This window comes from Portunus trituberculatus, chromosome 39 (assembly GCF_017591435.1).
Source record: "Portunus trituberculatus isolate SZX2019 chromosome 39, ASM1759143v1, whole genome shotgun sequence".
Classification (NCBI taxonomy): Eukaryota; Metazoa; Arthropoda; class Malacostraca; order Decapoda; family Portunidae; genus Portunus; species Portunus trituberculatus.
In genome coordinates this window covers 7,595,181-7,621,079 of record NC_059293.1, presented here as the reverse complement: position 1 = coordinate 7,621,079, position 25,899 = coordinate 7,595,181, and the positions used below count along the sequence as shown (strand labels likewise).

At 36.8% G+C, this 25,899-nt stretch overlaps 2 protein-coding genes across 10 annotated transcripts in view; one reads left to right on the top strand and one right to left on the bottom strand.

Moving 5' to 3' along the window:
* LOC123515662 overlaps positions 1-15,449 on the top strand; it is a 74,702-nt gene extending 59,253 nt beyond the window's left edge. The window contains exons 2-5 of one of the 7 annotated variants that reach the window (XR_006677953.1): positions 3,377-3,417; positions 3,763-3,828; positions 9,233-9,401; positions 9,573-15,449. Coding sequence is in view for 1 of the 7 variants with exons in the window: in XM_045274480.1 (XP_045130415.1) it covers positions 9,577-10,440 (864 nt within the window). In the remaining 6 variants the exon portion in view is untranslated. Of the gene's footprint in view, positions 1-2,535; positions 3,418-3,645; positions 3,829-9,232; positions 9,402-9,572 lie in introns of those variants that run through there. The other 6 variants (XR_006677952.1, XR_006677950.1, XR_006677951.1 and 3 more) reach the window with 6 other exon arrangements.
* LOC123515660 (RING finger and CHY zinc finger domain-containing protein 1-like) overlaps positions 1-25,899 on the bottom strand; it is a 275,093-nt gene that overhangs the window by 118,486 nt on the left and 130,708 nt on the right. Inside the window, exons 5-7 of one of the 3 annotated variants that reach the window (XM_045274477.1) lie at positions 12,695-12,790; positions 4,007-4,106; positions 3,702-3,739 (exon numbers count right to left, since the gene is read on the bottom strand). In XM_045274477.1, the coding sequence (XP_045130412.1) occupies positions 3,717-3,739; positions 4,007-4,106; positions 12,695-12,790 (219 nt within the window). In that variant the 3' untranslated portion in view covers positions 3,702-3,716. Of the gene's footprint in view, positions 1-3,701; positions 3,740-4,006; positions 4,107-12,694; positions 12,791-25,899 lie in introns of those variants that run through there. The other 2 variants (XM_045274475.1, XM_045274476.1) reach the window with 2 other exon arrangements.

Sequence of the window (25,899 nt, the reverse complement as noted above, 5' to 3'; positions counted from 1 at the left end):
GGAGAGTGGAGTTCCACAGGGATCAGTGTTGGCACCAGTAATGTTCGCAGTCTACATAAATGACATGGTGGATGGGGTGTCCAGTTATGTGAGCCTATTTGCAGACGATGCAAAATTGTTAAGAAAAGTGAGATGTGACAAAGATTGCGAACTACTCCAGGAAGACTTGGACAGAATATGGAAATGGAGCTGTACATGGCAAATGGAGTTCAACACGACAAAATGCAAGAAAATAGAGTTTGGCAAGAGTGAAAGAAGAATCAGGAGTATGTACAAGATAGGAAATGAAGACATAAAACCAGTCATGAAGAAAAAGACCTTGGGGTGACAATTACCAATGACCTATCGCCAGAGAGACATATAAACAAAATAATTGGAGAAGTATTGAACTTATTGAGGAACATAAGAGTGGCGTTCAGATATTTAGATGAAGAAATGATGAAGAAAATAATTACTGCAATGATAAGACCGAGGCTTGAATATGCAACAATACAGTGGGCTCGAACTTAAAGAAACACATAAGGAAACTAGAGAAAGTACAGAGGGCTGCAACAAAAATGGTGCCTGACTTAAGAGATTTGACTTATGAAGACAGACTGAAAAGAATGCAACTTCCAACCCTGGAAAACAGAAGAGAAAGGGGAGACCTGATAGCAATATACAGAGTGATGATTGGCATGGAAAAATGGATAGGGAAGATCTGTGTATGTGGAATGAAAGAATGTCGAGAGGGCATGGGAAAAAACTAAAAATGGCCACTTATAGGAGAGATGTGAAAAAATATAGCTTCCCTCATAGAAGGGTGGAAGCATGGAATAGTTTAGACGTGGAAGTGGTCAACGCAAGGAATATTCATGATTTTAAGAAAAAGCTGGACATTAATAGATATGGAGACGGGACAACACGAGCATAGCTCTTTTCCCGTATGTTACAATTAGGTAAATACAATTAGGTAAATACACACACACAGTTTACTAAAATGGATGGAAGACTTTTGGTAGGAAGAGAAATGAGAACAATAATTAAGGACAGACCATCAGAATGGGGCTTGGTGGAGAGTGGAGTCCCACAGGGATCAGTGTTGGCACCAGTAATGTTTGCGGTCTACATAAATGACATGGTGGATGGGGTGTCCAGTTATGTGAGCCTATTTGCAGACGATGCAAAATTGTTAAGAAAAGTGAGATGTGACAAAGATTGCGAACTACTCCAGGAAGACTTGGACAGAATATGGAAATGGAGCTGTACATGGCAAATGGAGTTCAACACGACAAAATGCAAGAAATTAGAGTTTGGCAAGAGTGAAAGAAGAATCAGGAGTATGTACAAGATAGGAAATGAAGACATAAAACCAGTCATGAAGAAAAAGACCTTGGGGTGACAATTACCAATGACCTATCGCCAGAGAGACATATAAACAAAATAATTGGAGAAGTATTGAACTTATTGAGGAACATAAGAGTGGCGTTCGTATATTTAGATGAAGAAATGATGAAGAAAATAATTACTGCAATGATAAGACCAAGGCTTGAATATGCAACAATACAGTGGGCTCCGAACTTAAAGAAACACATAAGGAAACTAGAGAAAGTACAGAGGGCTGCAACAAAATGGTGCCTGACTTAAGAGATTTGACTTATGAAGACAGACTGAACAGAATGCAACTTCCGACCCTGGAAAACAGAAGAGAAAGGGAGACCTGATAGCAATATACAGAGTGATGATTGGCATGGAAAAAATGGATAGGGAAGATCTGTGTATGTGGAATGAAAGAGTGTCGAGAGGGCATGGGAAAAAACTAAAAATGGCCACTTATAGGAGAGATGTGAAAAATATAGCTTCCTCATAGAAGGGTGGAAGCATGGAATAGTTTAGACGTGGAAGTGGTCAACGCAAGGAATATTCATGATTTTAAGAAAAAGCTGGACATTAGTAGATATGGAGACGGGACAGTACGAGCATAGCTCCTTTCCGTATGTTACAATTAGGTAAATACAATTAGGTAAATACACACACACACACACACAAAAATACAAAACAACAAATTTTCTAATCTCTCTCTCTCTCTCTCTCTCTCTCTCTCTCTCTCTCTCTCTCTCTCTCCCTCCTCCCCTTCCCTCCTCCTCTTCCTCTCGAAAGATAAGCTACATGCGTCCGCTTGTGTCTAAAATATTAGCAAATGTCACACACACTCTCTCTCTCTCTCTCTCTCTCTCTCTCTCTTCTCCAAGAGAGAAGCGTCCACTTTCCTCTTGAAGGCGATATAGTGACTAAAAATAGCAGCATAATACACAAAGGCGACAAGTATGACAAGCTTGCACGAGTTTCCAGCTCAGGCGGCACTACCACCCGTATATCATACAGGCGGGCTTTTTTAACATCCGGCGCGTAGGGGTTAATGTAGGACCTGTCTCACCTGCTTTCTTCACATTTGTTGCTTGTTTGATAACAGTGGAGACAGTGGACTGGGGCAACTGCAAGGTTCTGGTGATGAAATTGGCTCCTTAGCTCCCTCATGGGGCTTAATAGTTTCAATATCTTTACAAAAGATAAGCTTTTCCTTGGTCTTTTGGGTTTCATTTCACCAACACTAGGTGCAAGCTACTTGGAAAACATCACACTTGCATCACTCGTAATACCAAACAATGAATGTGAATTTTTGCAAAACAAACACTTGTGACAAAACACAACTGATCTTGATGGCACAGGTGGTTGGGGTTTATGCCAGAGCCAGGCCTTTGGTTAGAGAATTCCTATAGAGGACAAACAAATGATAAAGAGAAAAAAAGAGCAGCACTGTTCAATTATTCTTACATGAAGTGCAATCGCAGTGTCTTTGTTTACATTCAGATGATTGGCTAAAAATCGGGTTCATGAGCCCCGTCAACGGATAACAAACAGGTGGACATAATTCATAATGATCAGAAAATCAAAACATTGAAATATCAAATAACAATTATTCGTGTTTCAACATTTTTACCATGTTGGGGATGAGACTACAAACATTCATGGACAACATCACGCTGTTGTACAGTGTAGCCGAGGAACAATTATAAGATCATCGTAACATACTTGATAAGTGTTCCTCTTAGGCTGTACTGTCCAACTATGTGTGGTTGTGAGTGGCTGCCCATCCAATTCTAATTCATGTCCCTTGGTTTTTTACTAACCTGTGCATTACATAGCTCATGCTAATATGCATAAGGTTTTGAAATTGAACCAGATTACATGTTACCTTTTTTTGCAATGGGTTATTGTCATTTAGTCTTGTCAACTCTGTGTTTATCTAAATTCAATGTTATGCTTGTGAGTGATTGTTTTTCTGGTGATGTGGTCCACCACATCCCACCACATCATCTTTTCATCCTCACCTCAGCACAGCCTAAGAGGAATCCTGATCATCGCACACTTACCAAGGTAGGTTACAATGATTTCATAATTCTACTGTATATATATATATATATATATATATATATATATATATATATATATATATATATATATATATATATATATATATATATATATATATATATATATTTTATGTTACAGACTATAGCACCTGTAGGTATACTTGAGGAGTATGTATGGGAAGCACTGTTCAGCTTCCACCCATTAGTGGTGTGAGCAGTTTTATTTATAGTGGTACCCATAATAGGGCCCATATCACCACTATACCACTTTGTGAGTGATTGTTTTTCTAGTGATATGGTTCATCACATTATCTTCTCATCCACAACTGCAAATGAAATCTGGTATCAGCACAGGACCACACATAGTTGGACAGCACAGCCTATGAGGATCCCCAATCACTGCACACATACCAAGGTAAAGTTACAACAATGTTATAATTCTACTGTATATAGATATGGAATTAAGAGTATCTCAAGGTTTGTTAATTACAATGCTTGTCTGAAACAAAGTTGTCTTCATTCTTCATGTATATGGTTATTTTACATAAATAACACACTATCAATTTAATTTTTTAACATAAACTGGATCTTACCTTTCTCTCGACGGCAGAGACCTCCTTTAGCTCGCACTGTGTTGTAAGAGCCACAATTCAAACACTTGTTGCCCAGAACATGGAACATTGTCAGACATTCCTGCCAACAAACAAAGGTGTACTTTACAATGTTAAGATATCCATGAGAATTTTGTATTGAAGGTAGTACATTGATTTTTTTCACTAATAGCAGGTTGAGAATGATTTTATGTTCAACATGATGTGAGTAGAATAAAGCCTCTTTTTGTAGTAAGAATGTATAATACCATACTTTATTCTTGATAAAAAGAGAAAAAGAAATGGTTGGACAAATGCTGAAGTGTAAAATCCTTGCTACCTCGATATGAAGCAGAGTAGCTATAATGTCACACAAACATACTAAGTCAAAAGCTCTATAAAATCAATTATGCATTTAGCTTTGTGTCTTAGAAATGAACATTAGAAAACAATATATAAACTGATATCAGATATTATTCAAAATAGCACTTATATTTCTAATTGTGTTTAGAAATGTAATTTTAAAGTTCTAAATTTAAGTCAGCTTTGTTAACTGATAGCCAATTATAAAGCTATATGGCTGTCTGCATTTATCTGTTAATCTAATGCAATATACTAAATAAATAAATAATTAAATAAATAAATAAATAAATAAATAAATAATAAAATATATAATATAAATAATATATATATATATATATATATATATATATATATATATATATATATATATATATATATATATATATATATATATATATATATATATATATATATATATATATATATATATATATATATATATATATATATATATATATATATATATATATATATATATATATATATATATATATATATATATATATATATATATATATATATATATATATATATATATATATATATATATATATATATATATATATATATATATATATATATATATATATATATATATATATATATATATATATATATATATATATATATATATATATATATATATATATATATATATATATATATATATATATATATATATATATATATATATATATATATATATATATATATATATATATATATATATATATATATATATATATATATATATATATATATATATATATATATATATATATATATATATATATATATATATATATATATATATATATATATATATATATATATATATATATATATATATATATATATATATATATATATATATATATATATATATATATATACAGTCGCCACGGGTTTTGGCGAAAAATGTCGCCAATACCGTGAAATTATTAAGGACCCCCATTTTACACCTAAGAAAACCGACACTGGTATTGGCGCGAAAGCATATGGTAGAGTAGGCTGAGCTTAAGATCCACATACAGACAATAAAGATCTCAGTTGCCTATAGAATAACTCAGTTGCTTTTTGTGATTAGTCGTGACCGCATCAATTGTTTTTTTTTCCGCTCTGACGTGCTGTGTTTTTTGTGGGATTTTTGTAATAATGCCACGAGGCCCAGAGCTCACAAGGGAGAAAATTGCAGCAATAAGCTCACTTTATAAGGCAGGAAAGTCTAACAAGGATATATCAATCCAAACCAGAGTATCGTTGCGCAGTGTCCAGAGATGGACAAAGAAATGCAAGACAGCGGGAGGTGATTATCCCCCATTCCAAGTCAAGAGGACTGGACCAGCTAAAAAGACATCAAAAAGGACTCTGAAGGTTATCCAAAGACAGGTGGAAGCTGAACCAAGGATAACAGCTAAAGAATTGAAAGAAAAAAAACAAAACTCCTGCAAGATGTGTCTGTTAGGACAATACAACGCCGCCTCAAGGACGATTTGTCTTATGAGCATCGGGCACCACAACGCAAACCTCTTCTGAGGGAGAAACAGAAACACAATCGTGTGAAATTTTGTAAGAAATAACTAAATTGGGACAATGAAAAGTGGAAGAAGGTTTTGTGGACCGATGAGGCTACATTTAATGTTACTGGGAACCGAGGAGGTAAGGTTAGGCTCCGTCTGGGTGCGGACCCGTACCATCCCAAGTACACACAGGGGACAGTCAAGCACCCTGATAGTGTCATGGTATGGGGTGCATTTGGGTACTATGGTGTGGGCAAGCTGGTTATATTACCTAAAAACACAACAGTGAACAAGGAATCATATTTGGAACTGTTGTGTGACCATCTTAAGGACTGCTTTGATGCCTGTAAGAGTGAGGTGTTCATGCAGGATGGTGCCCCTGCACACACAGCAAAACTAATCAAAGAATGGCTTGAATTTGTAGGAGTGGATTACATAAACGATTGGCCTGGTAATAGTCCAGATTTCAATCCAATTGAAAATGTGTGGGGACTAATAAAACGAAGACTACGAGGACGTAACACAGCAACTGTGGAAAAGCTTGTGAAGGAGATTAAGGACATTTGGGACAACTTAGAACCCTCAATGCTCCAAAGACTGGCTGAATCTGTTCCTCGACGCCTTGAGAGCTGTCTAAAATGGAAAGGACTCCCCACAAAGTATTAGAGGCTGGTAGGTTCTACATGCATGTTAGTATTGCACTTGTTTTAGTGCTACAGATGAACAAAAAACATCGCGCCAATACCGTGGCGCCTGTATGTGTATATATATATATATATATATATATATATATATATATATATATATATATATATATATATATATATATATATATATATATATATATATATATATATATATATATATATATATATATATATATATATATATATATATATATATATATATATATATATATATATATATATATATATATATATATATATATATATATATATATATATATATATATATATATATATATATATATATATATATATATATATATATATATATATATATATATATATATATATATATATATATATATATATATATATATATATATATATATATATATATATATATATATATATATATATATATATATATATATATATATATATATATATATATATATATATATATATATATATATATATATATATATATATATATATATATATATATATATATATATATATATATATATATATATATATATATATATATATATATATATATATATATATATATATATATATATATATATATATATATATATATATATATATATATATATATATATATATATATATATATATATATATATATATATATATATATATATATATATATATATATATATATATATATATATATATATATATATATATATATATATATATATATATATATATATATATATATATATATATATATATATATATATATATATATATATATATATATATATATATATATATATATATATATATATATATATATATATATATATATATATATATATATATATATATATATATATATATATATATATATATATATATATATATATATATATATATATATATATATATATATATATATATATATATATATATATATATATATATATATATATATATATATATATATATATATATATATATATATATATATATATATATATATATATATATATATATATATATATATATATATATATATATATATATATATATATATATATATATATATATATATATATATATATATATATATATATATATATATATATATATATATATATATATATATATATATATATATATATATATATATATATATATATATATATATATATATATATATATATATATATATATATATATATATATATATATAAATTTATTTATTAATATAAATATATATATATATATATATATATATATATATATATATATATATATATATATATATATATATATATATATTGTATCAATAAGCATCTAAAAATAATTTCACAAAAGGTAAGAACAGTGGTACCTTGAGATATGAGTTTAATTCATTCCATGATGCAGCTTGTATCAAAAATTGCTCGTAACAAATTTTCCCCATTGAAAATAAATTGGAGTGCTATTAAACCATTTTAACCTCCCAAACACATCCCATCTTTTCCTTTACATGTTTTTAGGTATGAAAAAGGTATTTATAAATAACAATTGCAAACTCACTGAACATTTCCCTTTGCATCTCACAACTCAAGGGAGGTAGCCACAGCCTGCCCTCTAAAGACAACTCTCCTCCTTCACACAAGACTACATGCACTTACTACCTACAGAACTTCACTTAAAATTCTCGGTATCGGTATCCCTCTCAACTTCTTCATTAACTTTGCAATGTTCAGTCTTAAATCTAATTTTCAATCTGTAGGACACCATGTACCTCTCCTCTACTAAACTTCAACTTCTTTTCCTGACCAAAACACAGGTGTGTGAGGCAACTGACAGAAACCGTTTCCTCCTAATTTCTCTATCCTCCTTTTCATTCCCGAGCTGGATATTGAATCTTTCTCTTGTGCTCACACTCTTGAAACTTCCAAGTTTTCCACCATCTGGCTTCGACTCAAAAGTCACTCTCTTAGTAAATCTATCTGTGCTGTCTATCTCTCCCCTACCTCTTGACTATAAGAAATTCCTTGACTATTTAACTATTTAACCAACTTTGGCTTTCCCCTCCCTTCACTGACCATCCTGGCAAACTAGCCTTCAACTTTGCTATCCTCCAAGACCTAGAGGAATTGGTGCAACACCCTACTCATATTCCTGACTGTCTTGGACATACATACACCTAACATTCTTGACTTTTTCTTTACCTTTAATCCTACTTAAGCTGTTACTCTATCTCAGTGGTTCCCAACCTTTTCCTTAGCAAGTACAATTAGTCTCATACTACCTGATTCTAGAAAATCTAAATGCCAGCAAATTTCAATCTATACACAAATGGAGCCTACAAATGAAGTAACAAAACGGAAGACAACTCAATTTAACCCCTTCAACAAGATGACACATATATTGCATCATTGGGGCACTCATGACATATTCGATGACACACATAATGTATCATGTGTATCATGGTTGCTTTCTGCTAAAATGGTGTGTTTTCTTTTCCAGATAATACATGAGATCTCTCAGAATATAGGTCGTAAATGATAAAATGGCATACTTGACTTTCATAATTTTTTCGAAGGTGAACGACTCTCTTATATCAGGATGAGTACTGATATGTCAAGCTGGAAATAATTATCTTATTATTTTTATAAATTTTTTTATGGTCCTAACAGATTGGATTACCATAAAAATTAACATTTCACGTCACGAATTTCAACTGACGTCACAGTGGTAGCCAACGAGATGCCATGCTACCATTCCACCATCAGTCAGTTGCTACCTCCTCGCAGTCACGCATCTAGCTGCTCCTCTTCTGTTCTACTCCAAGCAACGTCTTGCTGGGTAAGCTTTCTTCTATACAGTCCTAAGTTGACTGTGGGTGAAAAGCACATCGATGAACTACATTTTTCTGATGACAAGCAGTGTGGAGTTTGTACGGGAATTAATGCCGCCTTACGGTGACGCCATATGGTGTATTATGACCATCTTGTCTCTGTCTCTTTTATTGAGCAGTGTGATGTCGGGCATGGAGCAGTCTCTTCCTCTGTCCCCCTCCCTTTCGTCGTCTTCAGATGGCAAGAAAAGGAAGCGGTGCTCGGTGAATGATTCCACTCCTCCTCCACCTTGCGCTTCACCACCATCACTCCCAGGGACGAGCTCAGCAGGTGCCACGTCAGAGTCTGCTGTGTTTGGGGACAGAGTTGCCTTGGATAGGCTGTCTAGCCTAGTGTCGGGCTTTATTGACAAGCTGAACAGGACCCTGGCATCGCCGGATGCATCTACGGACACCGGGAATGACTTTAGTGGTTTTTATGCCCTCTCGTCGTCTGAAGACGAGGCAAAGGTTGCCCCTGCTAGCCAGCCAGACCCTCTTGATGGTTTAGACCACCTCACCCGTGACAATGATGTGGATGAAGATTTTCTGAGGGCTTTGGGTGACCTTTCTGGCCACTTCCATGGCGAGGAGGAGAAGGGAGAGCCGCTGGCCGACAGCATGGCCACTATCCTCAACGCCAGCCTTCGCCGACGGCGTGTGTCTGAAAGTGTGAAGTTAATGTGTGTAAAGATTAAGCTCCTGATTAATGTGCCGAACCTCACGATGCCTGTGACAAACGCGGCTATAACCAAGGCCATGAGTGTGAATGGAAGGCTGGTAGATGCCAAGCTTTTCCAGACTAACTGCCTGTTGACAAAGGCAATAGTTCCCATTGCTGTGTGTGTTAATGATATTGGACAAAAGAAGGGTAAGAGCTTGTCGTGTTATTTAGATGGCCTTAATAGTTGTTTGCTCCTTCATACTTCCTCAACCAGTTGCGGAAGGATGTGGCCCGAATCCATGTCCGTGACTCAGCCATGGTCGATCTCTGCAAATGGTACATGACCTAGTCCAGCCATACGCTTGCCCTAAAGACAGCTCCCCACCTCTCAACTAAGTCCACCAAAGCTGAAAAACACTGTATTATCTAATTTGTATGTATTATTTACCATCTAAATCTTCGTGTCACAGTACACCACAACTTTTATGAGTCTTTTAAGGTCACATATATGGTAGACAGTCTAAAAACATGGACACAACAAGGAAAATAAGGACCATAACTGGGGTGTTCCCATGTATTTTCAATGGGCGACTGGTAATGTTTTAGGTGTAAGGAGGGTAGGGTCAGTAGCAGACCAATAGCACTTCAGCTTCCCTTTTGTGACATCATGCCACCTCAACATTTTCAACCTCCTTGGCCTTTCTTTATGTCTGTTGTAATATGCTTAGGCTTCTTAACCCCACTATCACTATATACTGCATTTGACTTTTTTGGGAGCCATAATGAAGGCCAATTTAATGGAGGGGAAAAAAACAAAACAAAACAAAAACAGCACCACAAGAAACACTGTTTATGATGCGGTATCTTGAGGACAACTGATGCTCCGTGTGACACCATCTCGCACCAAAGACAGCAACCCTTTTCATGGACCCAAATTTCATTTGTGGACTAAGACAAAATTTGTTAGAAAACTTAGTTTGTCAACTGATTTGTTTGTCCACAGGGGCATTCATGGACTGGGGTTCTACTGTAATGTCAAAGGCTAGTTTACCAAGATGGTCAGTGAAGGGAGAGGAAACCCAAAGCTGGTGGTGAAAATTAAGTAGTCAAAGAATTTCTTATGCAGAAGTTACAGTATGTGTAGAAAGTCCTGATGCCATGTGGCTTATGTCATTTCTTTTCTTGGTAAGTGGTTGAGGCTCATAACTATCTTCCTGAGGAGGCAAGATGTTCTGATGCTTTTGAAACAATAATTGGCAACCTTCTACATTTTCTTAACACAAGCACCAGTGTGTGAATCAGCTAAGTTAGGTGTTCAGCTGATATAGAGAGACTGGTCTGTCATCTAGTGTATCAGACATAGCCTAATTGCAGTAATATCTTGCTTCCCCTCACCTTGTCAATATGCCTAAAATAACTATAAGCAAAGAAAAATGTAAGGAGATGCTTACATTATACATGGTTGGACAATATCTTTCATGGTCATTGATTTCCATTCAAACATGAGTTAGGCTGAGGACAATATAGTGGTTGTTGCTCTGTTCAAGAATACTAGAGAGGCTATTGCTCTTACCCTACTTTCCAAGTCTGGTAAGGCTCTTAAGACTGCTCTGAAGATCCATGCACTTATCTCCAGGATGTTGCAAAAGAACCAAGACTGACAGCATGGAAAATCAAAGAAAAAAGATTTTTGACTCCTACCAGACTTGGAAAGTGGTGCAAGTACAGTAGCCTCACCAGTGTCTTTGAAATGATGCACCAAGCACTACGTTGTCCTCAATCTAACTCCTGTTTGAGTGGATATAAATGGTAGATTGTGGTCAGCCTTGTATAAGCATCTTACAATTTTCCTTGCTTACAGTAATTTTAGACATGTTGAGATGATGAGAAGAAGCAAAATATTAGTGAACTTAACATTTGTCTGGTACACCAGATGACAAACCATGATCTTTCTTTATCAGCTGAACAGCTAACTGAGGTGACTCACACACTGATGTCTGTGCTCAAAAGAGCTTAGAAAGTTGCCAGTTAGTGTTTCAAAAGCATCAGAACATCTTGCCTTCCTCAGAAGCCAGTTGTGAGTCTCAACCACTTACTGTGAAAAGAAACACCGTAAGCCTTGTGGCATCAAGACTTTGTACGCATATTGTAGGTGAGAGGTATACAGCACATATATAGATAATTCTCACATGCACAACTAATATTCAGAGGAAAGGTGCAAAGCCACTCTCTTGTGATGACAGAGGCCTTTAAGAGGTTGAAATATGAGAATGTGGCAAGGATCTGAGACATAAGCACAGACACGAAAAGCATTTTACAATTCTTTCATGAATTGTGTAATAGATAATGTTACTGACCTAAGCCACTGCAGAACACCTGTTAAATATCTGGTTGTTATTAACAAAAAAATGTTGAATCTGACAATATCTGTTTATATATATGCTGGACTAAGCTACCAATTATGTGCAAAATTGTTATGTACTTGCTGATAAAACCACAGTGAATGCTTAGGGAAACACAAAAAAAAATACTAAGCAAGCTTCTATAATTATCTTTATTCATTAACTTTCACACATACAAATAGCATTTGAAAGTTACCTTATTACAGTCTCGACACAGCACATTGCAGTAAAGGTCAGAGTACTCGCCAGGCATAGCTGTGTCTCTGATTTCAGCATCTAGTGATTCCCATACCTGAAAATTGCAATACTTATTATAGACTGTGCTTATTTAGCAGTTGATGTTCCCCAATTTTATGAGTTTGACTACCATCCTCACTTCTCCCTATCAAATATTCTCTTCTTGTTTACTCACAACTCTTTCATGGAACCTGACTGACGGATGCTGAGGCAGATAGGGTGACACAATGTGTTGGACTCACATGTGTCCTGCCAGGTCATATGATTTTTTCACAATCATAATTCTACTATATTCATATAACATATATCTTATTAATTTAGGCAATAATGAATTTACATATATTTCATAATTTCTTTTGGTTTAACCCGTAAGAGGTCAGCACTGATTTACTTCCCAATACTCGTCCAGGTCACCAAAAAAAGTTTGAAATTGCCATTTTTAAATGTCCCGCTGGAGCTTTAAATTTACCTCGCTTAGTGATGCTGCCAGATGTACAACTTCTGAATGAGGCTTTTTTAATCATTTTATCAATATTTTTTTCCTATACAGTCAACCCTTGGCTATCGCGACTTCAGCTATCACGTTTTATTGCTATCACGCACCCATGAAAATCTGCTACAATTTCATTATCGCGACCTCAGATGCCTGCTATCATGCGCCCAGCCATGACATCATGGGATATCTGAGCGCTCATTGGCCAAAACCACCTTCCCGCCGAGATGAAACACAGTCTCTGAGTGCGCATCCTCCCCACTAAACAGTGATAGCCAGATTCTACCATTTTTGGTGCTTACAATGGCTACCAACCCTCCACGCCGTCCTCCTACCATCGCCGAACGTAAACCAATGAGACAAGACATAACCCTATCTGTGAAATGTTGTTTATGAATGCGCCCAGCCATTTTGGTCATGACGTCATGGGATATCTGAGCTGATGTAATTTTTTTATGTTACAACCTTTACATGTTTTAATTGGTCCCAATGGATTATACAGTAATTAAAAAAAAAGGTAAAAATGAGGGATATTAGAAGTAAAATTTGTGGTTGTGGCACCAATAACAATTTTCACCATTTGTTGTTCAATTCAGCTATCGCATTTTCAGCTATGGCACGGCTATTTCCACCCCAATTGGGCGCGATAGCCGAGGGTTATGTGTATGACATGTGTATAATGGTTACATATTCATAAATTAACCCATGTTTTATGAAATGAAAAATATAAAAAAATATTTGCAAATACTGTAAATACAATGTAAAAAATAATTTGCTCAGTTTACCACAAAATATTGTTTATTATTTTTTCTTTCAATATCTAAGCTTTTTAGTATTGTAGCAGGGTGGGATATTCTTCAAAACAAGGCTCAATGCATTGAGCTACATCACATTCATGACAATAATACCAAATGTCGCTCCGTTTTTTTGGGTAACGCCAAGGCAAGGCAGCAGGGTGGGGTGGGGAAGGGGGATGACTAACCCATGTCAGAACGACAGGAAACTGTGCTGATATATGCTAGACACTTCAAAGAACATAAATATTAAAGCTGGAGGGAATTTCAAACGCATAGAAAGCAAGGAAGGGGCGAACGTACTTGTACGTGATTGATCACAGATAGTAAGCAAAGACTCCACGTACATGTACCTGATTGACCTCTTACGGGTTAAGGGAATACATATAAAGATACACAGTACTACAGTGGGATTAAGTACAGAGACTATTTATATCTATCTTAACTTTATTGCTTCATTCTTCTGTTTACTTTATTTATGTAACATGTTTTATTACTTTACACATAACTGTACACTAAACCCTCTTCTATTATGCCTAAATGGTAAGTCTATCACTGTGTGATAGCAGAAATTGTGATAGCCAAAGTGAAGAACCTATGGAAACAAATTAAATTGACATTAGGACCTCCAAGCTGTCACTTTTGCTACATTCTGCCCACGTTTTTATACCATTTAATAGTATACAAACAAAGAAATAATACATTATAAAAAAAAACTTCCCTAATCAAGAATCATAATAACAACACAACAAGAACAACCCCCACCAGTTTTTCTCACCCCTCCAACTGCTAACTCTGTACAAGGGCCTTATCAGTATGAAGTATTCTTTACATGTTTAGGGGGGAGGGGTTCCACTCATACAGTTTTATTAGATAGGGTGGAATCAAAAGCTTTTCATCTCATCAACTCTCCTCCTCTAACTGACTGTTTTCAGCCTCTTTCTTACCTCCAGAATGTTCCATCCCTTACTATCTTTTATTGTTATTTTCATGCTAACCACTCTACTGATCTTGCTAACTGCATGCCTCCCCTCCTCCTGTGGCCTCGCTGCACAAGGCTTTCTTCTTCCTCTCACTCCTATTGAGTGCAACTCTATAAAGCAAGAATTAATCAGTATTCTCAATCATTCATACCTTTTCTGGTAAACTCTGGAACTCCCTGCCTGCTTCTGTATTTCCATCTTCCTATGATTTGATCTCTTTTAAGAGGGAGGTTTCAAGACATTTGTCCCGGATTTTTGGATAATTCTCTTAGCCTTTTAGGAAACTGGCAAACAAGGAGGAGGTAATATACACCTACCGGAACAATAACTTACTCCCAATGAGATCTTATAGCACTAGTTCAGAGGGTGCTGTGAACCTTCCATTAAAGCTAGTTGTGATCTCGCTGAATGTTTCTTTTTGTGTCTCACAACTCAAGTGGGCAGTCACAGCCTACCCTCTAAAGACAACTCTCCTTCTTCACACAAAACTACATGCACTTACCACACATACACCCTTCACTTCAAATCAAAATTTAAAAGAAAAATGGGACCTGATAATATTAATGCCTCGGAGTCCCCATCTGGGGAGGGGACCAAAAATGTCCCCAGGTCGGACACCTCTCCTGTTAAAGACCCCAAATGTCTTGCCACCTCCCACAACTTTTTCTACATAAACTTCTGCAACATTTGTGGTCTTAGATCTAATTTTCAATCTGTGGAACACTACTTCTCCTCTACTAAACCTCATCTTCTTTTCCTCACCGAAACACAGCTGTCTGAGGCAACTGACAGTAGCCCCTTCTCTGTTCCCTCCTACTTTCTCTTTCCTCATTTTCATTCCAAAGCTGGATGTTGCGTCTATGTATGCAACGACTTAACTTGCTCTCGTGCCCACGCTCTTGAGTCTTCCGAATTTTCCACCATCTGGCTACGACTTAACAGTCACTCTCAAACTAAATTCATCTGTGCTGTTTATCTCTCCCCTAACTCTTCTGACCATAGTAAATTCTTCGACTACTTAACTTCCAAAGTGGAGCACATTCTGTCCCTCTACCCTTTTGCTGAGATTTCCATTCTTGGAGATTTCAATTTTCACCACCAGCTTTGGCTTTCCTCTCCCTTCACTGACCACCCTGGTGAACTAGCCTTCAACTTTGCTATCCTCCATGACCTAGAGCAACTGGTGCAATATCCTACTCGTATTCCTGACCGTCTTGGAGACATGCTTATGCTTATGCTGTCACCCTTTCATCTCTGTTGGGCTCCTCCGATCACAATCTCATTTCTGTATCTTGTCCTATTTCTCCAATCCCTCCGCAGGACCCCCAAAGCAAAGGTGCCTCTGGCGTTTTGCCTCTGCCAGCTGGAGGGACCTGAGGAGGTATTATGTTGATTTTCCCTGGAATGATTATTGCTTCTGTGTCAGAGACCCATTTCTTTGTGCTGAATGCACAACAGAGGTGTTAGTGTCTGGCATGGAGGCATACATTCCTCATTCTTTTTCTCAACCTAAACCTTCTAAACCTTGGTTTAAGAAAGTACAGTTTTAATTTATGTTTAATGTTTTTATTTTTTTTATGTGTGAATGATGCCTATATCTCTCTCTCCCTCCCACCCTCCCTCCTCCTCCTCCTCCTCCTTCTCCTCCTCCTCCTCCTACTCCACCATTTACCACCATTAGACAAAAATGTGTCTCTCCAAGGTAAGAACACTATATAAACTTTTGCTGATATTTTATATATTTTCATGCATTGGTAAAGTATGCATAAGTTCATAACTGTAAAGCCAAAACAAATTTCTCCTATCTCCGCCTACCTTCACTGATGCTTATCACAAATGGAGGAAACAATATAAACAAACCTCTACAGCTACATCAGTGTGCTCTCTCTCTCTCTCTCTCTCTCTCTCTCTCTCTCTCTCTCTCCTACTTAAAACTTCATTTATTCAATGAATAATTTTTACAAAATTGTCAACAAGCTCTTCTGTGATTATTAGAGCAGCCTGTTTTCCGTGGGTGGCTATATTTGTACACTCCAGCTGATCAACAGTCCCAAGTGAGGGTTGGGAATGCAAAAGGGTAATGTCCCGTGGATCGCACCCTTTGTGAGTAGTTTATCTATCTATATTATCTTTTGTTATGTTTTATTATATTTCTGTGCAATAATTATTATTCATAAATGCCTTTTTCTTACCTGAAAAACACGTTAAAATAAAAATGGGGTGCTCTTTTTGGGGAGGCTGGAATGGATTAATGTCATTTCATGGCATTCCAATACATTTCAATGGAAAAAAATTATTTTGAGATACGAGCTTCTTGAGCTACGAGCTCTGTCACCAAACAAATTAAAGTTGTATCTCATGGTACCAATGTATTTTGACATTTATTTATTATTTTTGTTGTTTATCTATCTATATTATCTTTTGTTATGTTTTATTATATTTCTGTGCAATAATTATTATTCATAAATGCCTTTTTCTTACCTGAAAAACACGTTAAAATAAAAATGGGGTGCTCTTTTTGGGGAGGCTGGAATGGATTAATGTCATTTCATGGCATTCCAATACATTTCAATGGAAAAAAATTATTTTGAGATATGAGCTTCTTGAGCTACGAGCTCTGTCACCAAACAAATTAAAGTTGTATCTCATGGTACCAATGTATTTTGACATTTATTTATTATTTTTGTTGTTAAAATATCATCTTTATATTCATTTTAATTATCTTAATGTTTTTTGGTGGAAAACATGTCATATGAAATATATTTTGTTCTCCAATGAAAGTTTCTTTCACCAAGTCTGCTGTGCATAAGGTCAGAAATTTTGTGCATTGTACAAATTATGCAAACTGAGGGAGGGTGTGCATAACTGGAAATGCATTAACTGAGATGAACAGTAAAAGAGAGCCTCTGTATTTGTGAACAAATTAAGATCATTATATGTATATGGTAATATATTCAGTGGTGTGTCACATTGTTTGTTTGTATTCATGTACTATGCAAAAGTAATTCTTATACAGTAAAGTCCCGGGTTACGTCGGTCTCGAGTTACGTCAAACTCGCAGTTACGTCAGTCCACTATAAGGCAATTTAAGATTTAAAAAATTAAAAATTTATAAATTGCAGCGCGCGGGATTTATTGTTATTGTTGGTGGTTACCCGTCACACCGCCCACATCACACTTGAATACAATAACACCCTGCCTCAGTTCCACCACACCGTCGCCCCTGGCAAGAGTGTTATCCTACTTCTGCGTTTACTGACTCAAGTTCTTAGTATCTTGCTCAATGGCACCAAAGAGAAAACCCCTTAGTGACAGCAGTGATGCTAAGAAAAGGAAAACCATTATGCTACAAGAAAAAGAGGATGTAATTAAAGACATGAGAAGGGAGGCAGCAGCTGTGTGTGAGGGAGTGAAGAAGAAAATGGGAAGCCAGTTACCATGACAACGAGGAGGTTGACGACCTTGAGGGTTCGCGCACCCATCACAAGAATAACAACTCCGGAGCCTCGCCTGGGCCACACGACACTCACAGCTCACTTGCACCATCTGCGCCTGTCTACTGATCCCTATTGCATTTCCTGCCCCGCTGCCCATGCTTCTACTCCCACTGCACTGCACTACGCTCCCAGCTGTCTGCCCTGGGCGTCACAACATTCGACCTGCCCACCCTCCTGGCGGCCTCAGGGCCACCCCTCTCGGCAACCTACAGTCCTTCCCGTTGGTGGCCCTAATCAACAACAAAAACAAACTTGTGTTTCATATTCCTATATAGTTGTAAATAATATAACAATATAACCTTTAACTTACCTGAATGACCATAAACAATGATTGGTTGAAAACTCGATAATATGCTTTGAAATGTACGGAAACTTGAGTTACATACAAAATCGACTTACGTCATGTTTCAGGAACGTAACTCTGACGTAAACCGAGACCTTACTGTGGGTAATTGAGTTGAAAAGGGGAACGTAGTAGACACCTACCGAAACAATAACTTACTCCCAGTGAGATCTAATAGCACTAGTTCGGGAGGTGCTGTGAACCTTCCATTAAAGCTAGTTGTGATCTCGTTGAACGTTTCCCTTTGTGTCTCACAACTCAAGGGGGTAGTCACAGCCTACCCTCTAAAGACAGCTCTCCTTCTTTACACAAAACTACATGCACTTACCACACATACACCCTTCACTCCAAATCAAAATTTCAAAGAAAAATGGGACCCGATAATATTAATGCCTCGGAGTGCCCCTCTGGGGAGGGGACCAAAAATGTCCCCAGGTCGAACACCTCTCCTGTTGAAGACCACAAATGCCTTGACACCTCCCTTAACTTTTTCTACATTAACTTCTGCAACATTCGCGGTCTTAGATCTAATTTTCAATCTGTGGAACACCACCTCTCCTCTACTAAACCTCATCTTCTTTTCCTAACCGAAACACAGCTATTTGAGGCAACTGACAGTAGCCCCTTCTCTGTTCCCTCCTACTTCCTCTATTCTCATTTTCATTCCAAAGCTGGATGTTGCGTCTATGTACGCAACGACTTAACTTGCTCTCGTGCCCACGCTCTTGAGTCTTCCGAATTTTCCACCATCTGGCTACGACTTAACAGTCACTCTCAAACTAAATTCATCTGTGCTGTTTATCTCTCCCCTAACTCTTCTGACTATAGTAATTTCTTCGACTACTTAATTTCTAAAGTGGAGCACATTCTGTCCCTCTACCCTTTCGCTGAGATTTCCATTCTTGGAGATTTCAATGTTCACCACCAGCTTTGGCTTTCCTCTCCTTCACTGACCACCCTGGTGAACTAGCCTTCAACTTTGCTATCCTCCATGACCTAGAGCAACTGGTGCAACACCCTACTCATATTCCTGACCGTCTTGGAGACACGCCCAACATTCTTGATCTCTTCCTCACCTCTAACCCTTCTGCTTATGCTGTCACCTTTCATCTCCGTTGGGCTCCTCCGATCACAATCTCATTTCTGTATCTTGTCCTATTTTTCCAATCCCTCCGCAGGATCCCCAAAGCGAAGGTGCCTCTGGCGTTTGCCTCTGCCAGTTGGGGGACCTGAGGAGGTATTATGCTGATTTTCCTGGAATGATTATTGCTTCCGTGTCAGAGACCCATCTCTTTGTGCTGAACGCATAACAGAGGTGTTAGTATCTGGCATGGAGAATTCCTCATTCTTTTTCTCAACCTAAACCTTCTAAACCTTGGTTTAACTCAGCCTGTTCTCGTGCTATACATGATAGAGAGGTTGACCACAAAAGGTACTTGAGCCTTCCATCTCCTGAATCTCATGCACTTTATATCTCTGCCCGGAATCATGCCAAGTCTGTTCTTCAACTTGCCAAACACTCTTTCATAAATAGGAAATGTCAAAATCTTTCAAACTCAAACTCTCCTCGTGACTTCTGGCATCTAGCCAAAAACATCTCAAATAACTTCACTTCTTCATCTTTCCTCCTTTATTTCATCCTGATGGCACCACTGCCATCTCTTCTGTCTCTAAAGCTGAACTCTTTTCTCAAACCTTTGCTCACAACTCCACCTTGGATGATTCTGGGCTTGTCCTCCCTCTCCTCCTCCCTCTGACTATTTCATGTCTACAATCAAAATTCTTCGTAATGATGTTTTCCATGCCCTTGCTGGCCTAAACCCTCGGAAGGCTTATGGACCTGATGGGGTCCCTCCTATTGTTCTCAAAAACTGTGCTTCTGTGCTTGCACCTTGCCTGGCCAAACTCTTCCAACTTTGTCTATCGACTTCTACCTTTCCTTCCTGCTGGAAGTTCGCCTACATTCAGCCTGTTCCTAAAAAGGGTGACCGTTCTAACCCCTCAAACTACCGTCCTATAGCTTTAATCTCTTGCTTGTCTAAAGTTTTGAATCTATCCTGAATAGGAAGATTCTCAAACATCTGTCACTTCACAATCTTCTGTCTGATCGCCAGTATGGCTTCCGTCAAGGTCGCTCTACTGGTGATCTTCTGGCTTTCCTTACTGAGTCTTGGTCATCCTCTTTAGAGATTTCGGTGAAACTTTTGCTGTTGCGTTAGACATATCAAAAGCTTTTGATAGAGTCTGGCATAAAGCTTTGATTTCAAAACTGCCCTCTTACGGCTTCTATCCTTCTCTCTGCAACTTTATCTCATGTTTCCTTTCCGACCGTTCTATTGCTGCTGTGGTAGACGGCTACTGTTCTTCTCCTAAACCTATTAATAGTGGTGTTCCTCAGGGTTCTGTCCTGTCACCTACTCTCTTTCTATTATTCATTAATGACCTTCTTAACCAAACTTCTTGCCCTATCCACTCCTACGCTGATGATACCACCCTACATCTTTCCACGTTCTTTCAGAGACGTCCAACCCTTCAGGAAATTAACAGATCTTGCAGGGACGTCACGGAACGCCTAACTTCCCATCTTTCTAAAATTTCCAATTGGGGCAGAGAAAATCTAGTAGTTTTCAATACCTCAAAAACTCAATTCCTCCATCTATCAACTCGACACAACCTTCCAGACAACTATCACCTCTTCTTCAATGACACTCAACTGTCTCCCTCTTCCACAATGAATATCCTCAGTCTGTCCTTTGCTCATAATCTTAACTGGAAACTTCACATCTCATCTCTTGCTAAAACAGCTTCTATGAAATTAGGTGTTCTGAGGCGTCTCCGCCAGTTTTTCTCGCCCCTCCAATCGCTTACTCTGTATAAGGGCCTTATCTGTCCCTGTATGGAGTACTATTCGCATGTTTGGGGGGGTTCCAGTCACACAGCTTTGCTTGATAGGGTGGAATCGAAAGCTCTTCGTCTCATCAACTCCCCTCCTCTGACTAACTGTCTTCAGTCTCTTTCTTACTGCCGAAATGTTGCATCCCTTTCTATATTTTATCACTATTTTTATGGTAACTGTTCTACTGATCTTGCTAACTGCATGCCTCCCCTCCTCCTGCGGCCACGCTGCACAAGGCTTTCTTCTTCCTCTCATCCCTATTCTGTCCAACTCTCTAATGCAAGAGTTAACCAGTACGCTCAATCATTCATCCCTTTCACTGGTAAACTCTGGAACTCCCTCCCTGCATCTGTATTTCCGAATTCCTACAACTTGTCTTCTTTTTTTTTTTCTTTTTTATACCATGTGGGCTTTTCACGGGAATTTCTGGGCTAAAGGGGATACTTATTTTTTTTCTTTATACCATGTGGGCTTTTCACAGGAATTTCTGGGCTAAAGGGGATACTTTTTGTGGTACCTCCTATCTCAAAGCCCACCCGCTAGGAAACCGTTGCCCTGAGTGAGGAAGCCCAACCTACATTCGGACTGTGGACAGGATTCGAACCCGTGCGCTTGGAGACCCCTCGGACCCCAAAGCACGCATGGTTCCACTGTATCACGGCGGAGGTATCGAGGCATTTGCTCCCCTAATTCTGGCTGACGGTTTTGGCACTTTTTGTACTCTTTGGAGAGCCAGGCTCAAGTGGGCTTTTTTCTAACTTTCTTTTTTTTGCCCTTGGCTGGCCCTCTTCCCTACGTAAAAAAAAAAAAAAAAAAAAAGAAATTATTGCATATGAGATTCAATGATAAATAAAGAATAGTGTTCAGATATTTTAATACTGTTATGAGGATACAGTAAGCGACGTTCAAGTAAAATTTGTTATAAGGATACATAGAAGAAATTCTGATGTAAGAATATATAGATGAACAGAGAAAGCTGGAATTATATATATGTTCAATAATGAGTTATTGTTTTTGTATACTAGGTTGGAGTGATTCTTAGGTATAACTATATGAGGAAATTGTAATGATCTGCAGTGAAGAAAGCAACAGAAGAATTTGTTATAATCATTTGTCAGTGCTGTATCAAACATCTTATGTATAGATATTATTTTTGTTAAGTGTTGGTAGAAAAAACTTCTTGTTTATTCATAACCAATAGCTAAAGAATTTGTTCAATATTGGGCAACAGCTTAGATCACAACACACACGTACGTAGGGATATACGGATGACTACAAAGCCTAACAGACCTGGTGATGTTTTGCAAGGGGAAACAAGGTTAGACAAGTGATTTTGTCTCCTAAATTAGTTTGAGTTTGCTCGCGGTTAGGCAGAAAAAGGTATGGAGAAAGAGAATACAGGTGGCGCTGTCATTAATGTAAATGTCAGTGCCAAGGGAGGTTATTGAAACAGCTTTAGGATCATGATCTTATTGCATTTCTTACTTTATCCAAAAATAGTGCAGGCCCTGTTAACTTTTCAAATTGAGGTTTATCCCTTATAACATAATTGTATAGTTCCATAGCATTATTCCCACTGTTTCTTTACTTCTGTAATTTCAACCAATCTTCAATAATGTCATTTCCAGTGATACAGAAATTTCTTGATACTTGTGGGGATTAAGGAAGTGACACAACAAAGAATTTGCAACCTATTCCCAACCTTACATTCTTGAATGGTGATAATACTGCATGCATGAATGTAAAGAACAAGACTATTTTGGGCATAGTTAGACTGTGCATTCAAACAAAAGAAGCATGATATACAAAGAAGAAGATTGCAGTCAACAACTGGACTAATTTACATTTCTGATCTTTCATTCCTCTTTTCACCTTCTTTGGTTCTTTGACATTGATTTGGGAATCACTAGCCTTCCATTTGTTGCCCGTGCTGGAAGACAAGTAGGTGTGGATCGCAAGGTAGAAATGGCCAGAAAATGGCACAGAAGCAGGGTGAGGTGGGGGTGAACCATACTATTAGTGGAATAAATAACAACCAAAAATGTGTTAAAAAACGAAATGAATGAAAAATAGTGGTAGTACAATAAACTCTCAAGGGGATTTTTTGTAAGATTTATTAAGAGGTAAGGTCCACTGATTAGAAAATTTCCAAAAGGTACCACTTGTTTTGATCACTCACTATACAGTATGCGTGGAAAATTCTGACACCACATGGTAAATATCATATGTATCCCAAAAATTTACTTCCCTTGTTTCGTTAACAGAAAAAAATAATTAGGATTATCTCAAACCATGGCTATTATGATCACACACAACCCTCATTCAAAAGCATGAACATCCTCAAACTTTTTAATATAAATAATTACAAAATTGGTATATATATATATATATATATATATATATATATATATATATATATATATATATATATATATATATATATATATATATATATATATATATATATATATATATATATATATATATATATATATATATATATATATATATATATATATATATATATATACAGTAAGTCCTTGTTATACGGTAGTTCTTTATCCAGAAAATTCACAGTTATGGTATTTGGAAATTACTACCCTCAATTCGATATACAGTAAGAAAAATTCACAGATATGGTATCTGCTCATGTCATCCGAGAGGGCCAAGTGCGGGGGAGCAGGGGTGATGACATCATCCACACCACACCCCACCACTCACAATACTGACTTTAACTTGAGCACCCTTGGAGCCTATCATTTCTTCTCCTCCCCCCTTTTTCTTAACTGCATTACATATTACTTACATGCATTACTAATAAGATGAAGAAATGGAATATTAAAGGGTCTATTGTAAGCACAAATATATTCATAATAATCATGGCAAACACTAAAAACCTACTATAAGTGGCGAATCACGCAGCAACTGATAAAGGGCACAGATGGGCCTGGCAAGCCCACTATCAGTGAATGGTGGAAGTCGTATAACATCAAGCATGCCTTAGATAACATCAAGTCATCTTGGGACGAAGTGAAGACGTCTACCATGAACTTGACGTGCCACTCACAGTACTGACTTTAATTTGACCACACTTGGAGCCAATTATCTCTTCCCCTCCCCCCCATTTTTTTTTTTAACTGCATTACATATTACTTACATGCATTACTAATTAGATGAATAAATGGAATATTAAAGGGTCTATTGTAAGCACAAATATATTCATAATAACCATGGCAAACATTAAAAGCCTACTACCAGCGGCAAACCATGCAGCAACTGATAAAGGGCACAAATGGGCCTTGCAAGCCCACTATCAGTGAATGGTGGAAATTGCATAACATCAAGCACGCCTTAGATAACATCAAGTCATCTTGGGACAAAGTGAAGATGTCTACCATGAACTTGGCGTAGAATAAAGTATGGCCAGAATGCGCGCATGACTTCCCAGCTTCGCTGAAGATGACATCGGTGCAATCAGAAATGACATAGTAAATCTGTGCCATAGGGCTGGCTTCGATGTAGTTCATGATGATGATGTTCAAGATCTTTTGGAAAGCCATGCTGAATCTCTCTCAAATGATGAACTTACTGAGCTAGACAAGGCATCACAGGAGGTAGAAAAAGAGGGAGACAAGGAAGAACCTGTGTGTGGCCTGGACATCAAAACTCTTAGAGAATGTCTCGGTGGTATCGGAAAAAAAACTCTGGAAACCCTGAAGGAACGTGACCCAAATCCTGCCAGGAGTAGCAAAGTGGCTCATGACGTAGAGAAAAGTGTCAAGATTTATCAAGAAATCTATGATGAAAAAACAAGAAAAACTAAACAGTCCTCCATCTACTCGTTCTTCAAGCCATATATATATATATATATATATATATATATATATATATATATATATATATATATATATATATATATATATACAGTAAGGTCTCGGTTTACGTCAGAGTTACGTTCCTGAAAAGTGACGTAAGTTGATTTTGTACGTAATTCGAGTTTCCGTACATTTCAAAGCATATTATCGAGTTTTCAACCAATCATTGTTTATGGTCATTCAGGTAAGTTAAAGGTTATATTGTTATATTATTTACAACTATGTAGGAATATGAAACACAAGCTTGTTTTTGTTGTTGATTAGGGCCACGAACGCGAAAAAC